Raw genomic sequence first — 6,250 nt, forward strand, 5'->3', positions numbered from 1 at the left:
ACACGACTCTTAAAATATTTTATAATAAGATAAAATTATAAAATAAAAAAAATTAAGAAGATTGAAATTATGATAAACATAAATAAGATCATTTTATCCGTTAAACAACATAAATTTGGTGATATTTTCAAGAAGAATCGATTAAAATTGAATTCTTGAGATAACAAGGAAAAAACTAGAAGGGTTTTTTTTTGTTGTTAAATCTCGTCAAGGGAAAATATTTTTTCTAGGTTAACAAAATTTTTTGCTACACTTATTATTAGACGAGTTTAGGTACGAGAATTTAATATTAAATAATTAAAAATAATATTTAAATCGATATTACCTCATACTTAAATTAATAAAAAAAAGTCCTCATAATTTATAATATATACTAATTGAACTAAAATAAAATCAATCAATGCATATAAAATCAATCAATCAATCAATCCTCATACCTACATTATTAATTCTTTGATATGTATTGTTACAGATTTTGTTGATGGTTTCTGTTTAACTACCAGTTTATCACATAACAGTGACGTGTAAAATTCGTGTGAGCCTATTTTTGTCGTTTGCTTGGAGTCGAGAATAAAGCCTGGATTAAAAGTATTGAGCTTTAAGCATTTTTATAAATTACACTTTTCAACATATTTATGGATTAAAAGTATGTGGAGCGAGCCCATTAATGCAACGGTCATAGTGTGCTTTAAAAAGTAAAAAGAATATTTTGTAACAATATAGGGTAAACTTGTATTTAGTAGTTAAAGTATTAGTTTTGATTTCTATTAATATATAACATTTTATTATTTTAAATTATATTTAAAATTTAGTTTTTGTTTCATTTTACTATATTGTTCGAAATTTAACGTTAAATTTTGAAAAACAAAATGAAAGTGTAAGTATTAAATCAGATCAAAACTGATAGTTTAGATATTAAAATAAAACAAGAACTAAATATTACGCATGATTTTGAAAAAATTGAAAGTTTAGGTATTAAATGCATAATTTATCCTAAATGATCTTATAATCTCTCAACTACACGATTCCTACCGCCATTGTTTGTAGTTATTAGAAAAGCTTAATTCAATAATAGTCCCTCAAACTTTACCTTTTCTATCAAACCAGATTCTTAAACTATAATTTCATAACTACTTCAAGCATTTGTCATTGATTCTGATAATTTTACTAAGTCTAACAAATATCATTTTAGTTGACATCGAATCCTTTTTTTTTATTAAATAGAGAGATAACTACATTTATAAGATAAATATCGATATCTGAATCCATATAAATTGAAATAACATGAGCATCACTAATCACTCGATCAACTAATAGATCTTATAACAGATCCCAAAATTGGTCCCAAACAACTCTCCTTTCCCTTGTAAAAGAATTCGATTAATTATTCTAATCAAGTTATTGCCATATATATATATATATCTTAAAAGCACTAACTTAGATACCTTTATCATGTTTATAAGAAAAATAATATCAGCACTTTAGACAAAACATGTTACGGTATTAATTATTTTAGTTAATCAATTCTATTACAAAATTGGATCAAATCATTTAAAATTAAACTAACAACACAAGATCACAACTATAAGCATAATAAAGGGACCAAAACCAAATTCAGCTTTTTTTAAACAATCAAATAAAGCCGTTTGTGGTTGATTAATTGGACTAGTGTTTTAAATTAGGATAAATTATGCATTTACTCACCTATCATTTTGATTATATTTTGGTCACTAAACCATTATTTTTAAAAAATCATACCTAAAATTACATTTTATTCACTTGATGTTAAAAAGTTAACAACTATACTAAAATATCATCATAAGATAATTTCATATAATCATTGAAAAGTAAAAAAAAGTATCACATTAGTAGTTCTATTTTTCTTGATAATAATTGATCAAAACATAACCAAAAACGTCATGTTAAACATAATTTCGAAAAGAAAAATAGTTAGTGACCAAAATGGAACCAAAGTGATATTAGGGTAGCTAAATACATAGTTTATCCTTTAAATTAATGGGAAAAGTAGATAATAATAATACTCTCTTCTCCAAGAACTCACTCACTTCCAATGGCGACATTACTCTCAAGTTTTGTTCCTTTGCTGGTTCTTGTTTCGATTTCCTCTAATTTCCCAATTTCGTTTTCCACCGAAGAAACTGTGAAGACGTACATCTTTCGTGTAGATTCTCAATCGAAGCCGTCCATTTTCCCCACTCACTATCACTGGTACACTTCCGAGTTCGCCGAGCCAACTCGTATCCTCCACACATACGACACCGTCTTCCATGGCTTCTCGGCGTCTTTAACAGAAGCACACGCCGCTTCCCTCAGTAACCACCCTTCTGTTCTCGCTGTTTTCGAAGATCGCCGCCGAGAGCTTCACACAACACGCTCTCCTCAGTTCCTCGGCCTCCGGAACCATTACGGGCTTTGGTCGGACTCCGATTATGGGTCCGATGTTATAATCGGAGTCTTTGACACTGGGGTCTGGCCCGAACGACGAAGTTTCTCGGACACGAATCTCGGACCGGTTCCTGCTCGCTGGAAGGGGGTTTGCCAAACCGGAGTCAGATTCGTGGCTAATAACTGTAACCGCAAACTAATCGGTGCGAGATTCTTCTCTAAAGGTCATGAAGCGGCCACTGGACCGGGTGGTCCTATCGCCGGAATCAACCAAACGGTCGAGTTTATGTCGCCGAGAGATGCTGACGGTCACGGAACCCACACGGCTTCTACGGCCGCCGGGAGACATGCATTTCGAGCCAGTATGGGAGGTTACGCCGCCGGAATAGCGAAAGGTGTGGCGCCTAAAGCGAGACTGGCGGTTTACAAAGTCTGTTGGAAGAATTCAGGTTGTTTCGATTCCGACATTTTAGCTGCTTTCGATAGCGCCGTTAATGACGGCGTCGACGTAATTTCGGTTTCGATCGGTGGGGGAGACGGAATATCCTCTCCGTATTATCTTGACCCGATAGCAATTGGAGCATACGGTGCGGTTTCTCGAGGAATATTTGTTTCATCCTCGGCTGGAAACGACGGACCTAACATAATGTCAGTTACCAACCTTGCTCCTTGGTTGGTCACCGTCGGAGCGGGAACAATCGACCGGAATTTCCCCGCTGATGTCGTCCTAGGTGATGGACGGAGGTTAAACGGCGTGTCGTTATACTCCGGCGTGCAGTTAAAAGGAAAGATGTATCCCGTGGTTTATCCTGGAAAATCCGGTGACCTCTCAGCTTCTTTATGCATGGAGAATTCTCTTGATCCTATCGTTGTTAAGGGAAAAATCGTAATCTGTGATCGAGGAAGTAACCCAAGGGTGGCTAAAGGCATGGCTGTGAAGGAAGCTGGTGGTGTCGGCATGATTCTTGCTAACGGTGCTTCAAATGGTGAAGGCTTGGTCGGCGATGCTCATCTTTTGCTCGCCTGTGCTCTCGGATCTGATGAAGGGGATGCGGTGAAGAAATACGTTTCGTCGTCGTCGAATCCAACAGCTACTATAGATGTTAAGGGTACTATCATCGGCATCAAGCCTGCTCCGGTTGTGGCTTCTTTTTCTGCTAGAGGACCCAATGGGTTAAACCCTGAAATTCTTAAGCCGGATCTGATTGCTCCTGGGGTTAACATTTTGGCTGCTTGGACTGATGCCGTTGGCCCAACCGGGTTAGACTCTGATCCAAGGAAGACGGAGTTTAACATCCTGTCCGGAACTTCCATGGCTTGCCCTCATGTTAGTGGTGCAGCGGCTTTGCTTAAATCCGCACACTCTGATTGGAGCCCGGCTGCAATTCGATCCGCAATGATGACTACTGCAAGTATAACCGATAATACAAATCGGCCTATGATCGATGAAGCAACTGGGAAGCCTACGTCTCCTTACGATTTCGGTGCTGGACATCTAAATCTTGGTCGTGCAATGGATCCCGGACTTATTTATGACATCACCAACAATGATTATGAAAGCTTCTTGTGTGCTATTGGTTATAATCCCAAGTTAGTTCAAGTTGTTACGCGGTCTCCGGTGGTTTGTCCAATGAAGAAGCCATTGCCTGAGAACCTTAACTACCCATCAATTGCAGCATTGTTTCCAACCACATCAAGGGGTCCATCGAGCAAAACGTTCACTAGGACTGTGACTAATGTGGGTCAGGCAAACTCCGTTTACGTCGCGAAGATAGACTCACCTAGAGGAGTTACTGTGATGGTGAAGCCGATGAAGTTGGTGTTCACACCAGCGGTGAAGAAGATAAGCTATTTCGTGACCATAACAGCAGATAGCAAGCATCTGGTGCTGGACGATGCGGGAGCTGTTTTTGGGTCACTGACATGGACAGATGGGAACAATAAGCATGTGGTGAGGAGCCCCATCGTAGTTACTCAACTCGATCCGTTGTAAACTAGTGAAGCTCTGGGCTCGGGGTTTCGCTCGATCAATGTAGGTTTTGATCGAAGTGGAAGAATGGGGTCACTGAGTTTTTAAGGTAGCATAAATGTAGAACTTACTACTACGCATAGTGAAAGCACTTTGTTCCCTTATTGTTGTTTTCAATGGCAAGGGTAGGAAGAGGAGGGTCCTTTAATTTAAAAAACTGGATTTGAGGGTGATTTGGTGTGAGCTAATTTCTCTTCATTATATATGTGTGACTTCAAGAAGTTTATGTAATACAGAATAGTTTTAAGAGAAAAGAAATCCCCGTCACTATTCTGTTATTTCAACATACTTTTCTTTTTGTCTTGGTCTTGATTTGAACAATAATTTGTTGAAAAGGTTGTTACTTTCGGTTTTACCTACTAATTGAAGGATGAAAAGCATAGGAATATATAATGGTTTGCCAAAATCTAGCTGTGTTGTGCTGTCAGTCATTGTTCTTTACTCCGCTGATTTAGGCGACGCATAAAATCTAACACTAGGGATGATAAACGGATATAGGTGGTTTTTGTTTGTAGTCTTTCCGACCACATCTGTAACAGAAAGAAAGAATAGACCAAAAATCTACAGTATGTAAGAAGAAAACTGTTTATTTTTTTAACGTTTACAGACTGTTAAAATAAGCTGAAATATAAATAAATTGATTTTTTAAACTATACTCAAATAACCACTTTTACTATTAATTTTTTAAAAATTATAAAATGTCATTAAATTTAATGAATTATTATAAAATAATCACTATAATGTTGTAATAAATTATAAAAGTTCGATAATATAATAATTATTTTATAGTATTTAGATAAATTTATTAATAATTTTATAATCTTTTAATAAATTTAATAAGTATTTTATAATTTTTTAAACGTTATTGACGAAAATGATCATTTGTATATAACTTAACGATATCTAATATACTTTATTTGAAAAAATATATTAAATAAATATTATACGAATTTTATTATTATAAATTATTTCATCTACGGACTATTAGATTTTGGTTTTAATATTATATATCATTTTAAAAAAATATTATTAAATCAATCGATAATGAAATCAATTTTATTTTAATTCAATCTGTTTGTTTTGGTTTAAGTAATTGTTAAAAAATTATATTTTAATTCTCAATTATTATCGATTCACAAATATATCAATACTCGGTTTTATAATATCATTTAAATCATCTTAATTTATTCGAGTGGTACAATCCGATTCTAGTAACATCAAAAAATATATATAATATATACTCCATATAATATACATCAACTAGAATTTTTCTATTTAGAAAAAATATATTATTATTTTTTATTTATTCTGTATAAAGAGACTTTCTTACTTTACCAGAATTAAATGATAAGAATCAGATTTTTCAATAGTGTGAATATTTTTTTATTAAAACATTTATTTTGTCTTTTAATGCTAATAATTGTATGTCCTGTGATTTTTTAAGTTTTTATATAAAAAAAAGTTTACTAAGTTTAATTGTATAATATTTTTTAGTAAGTTTAATATATTTTTTCAAATAAAGTATATTAGATATCGTTGAGTTATATACAAATGATCATTTTCGTCAATAAAATTTAAAAAATTATAAAATACTTATTAAATTTATTAAAAGATTATAAAAATTATTAATAAATTTATCTAAATACTATAAAATAATTATTATATTATCGAACTTTTATAATTTATTACAACATTATAGTGATTATTTTGTAATAATTCATTAAATTTAATGACATTTTATAATTTTTAAAAAATTAATAGCAAAAATGGTTCTTTGAAGGGGTTAGAAGAGCTTTGAAGACATAAGTCCACGCT

At 33.2% G+C, this 6,250-nt stretch overlaps 1 protein-coding gene across 1 annotated transcript; it reads left to right on the forward strand.

The window, feature by feature from the left end:
* Window positions 1–2,057: 2,057 nt before the first annotated feature.
* LOC120211387 (subtilisin-like protease SBT1.6) lies at window positions 2,058–4,756 on the forward strand. The gene has a single exon (XM_039209931.1). It carries the CDS (start codon window positions 2,072–2,074, stop codon window positions 4,397–4,399), a length of 2,328 nt encoding a protein of 775 aa, XP_039065862.1. The 5' UTR covers window positions 2,058–2,071; the 3' UTR covers window positions 4,400–4,756.
* The last annotated feature ends 1,494 nt before the right edge of the window (window positions 4,757–6,250 follow it).

This window comes from Hibiscus syriacus, unplaced genomic scaffold, assembly GCF_006381635.1.
Source record: "Hibiscus syriacus cultivar Baekdansim isolate YM2019G1 unplaced genomic scaffold, ASM638163v2 tig00109972_pilon, whole genome shotgun sequence".
NCBI lineage: Eukaryota > Viridiplantae > Streptophyta > Magnoliopsida > Malvales > Malvaceae > Hibiscus > Hibiscus syriacus.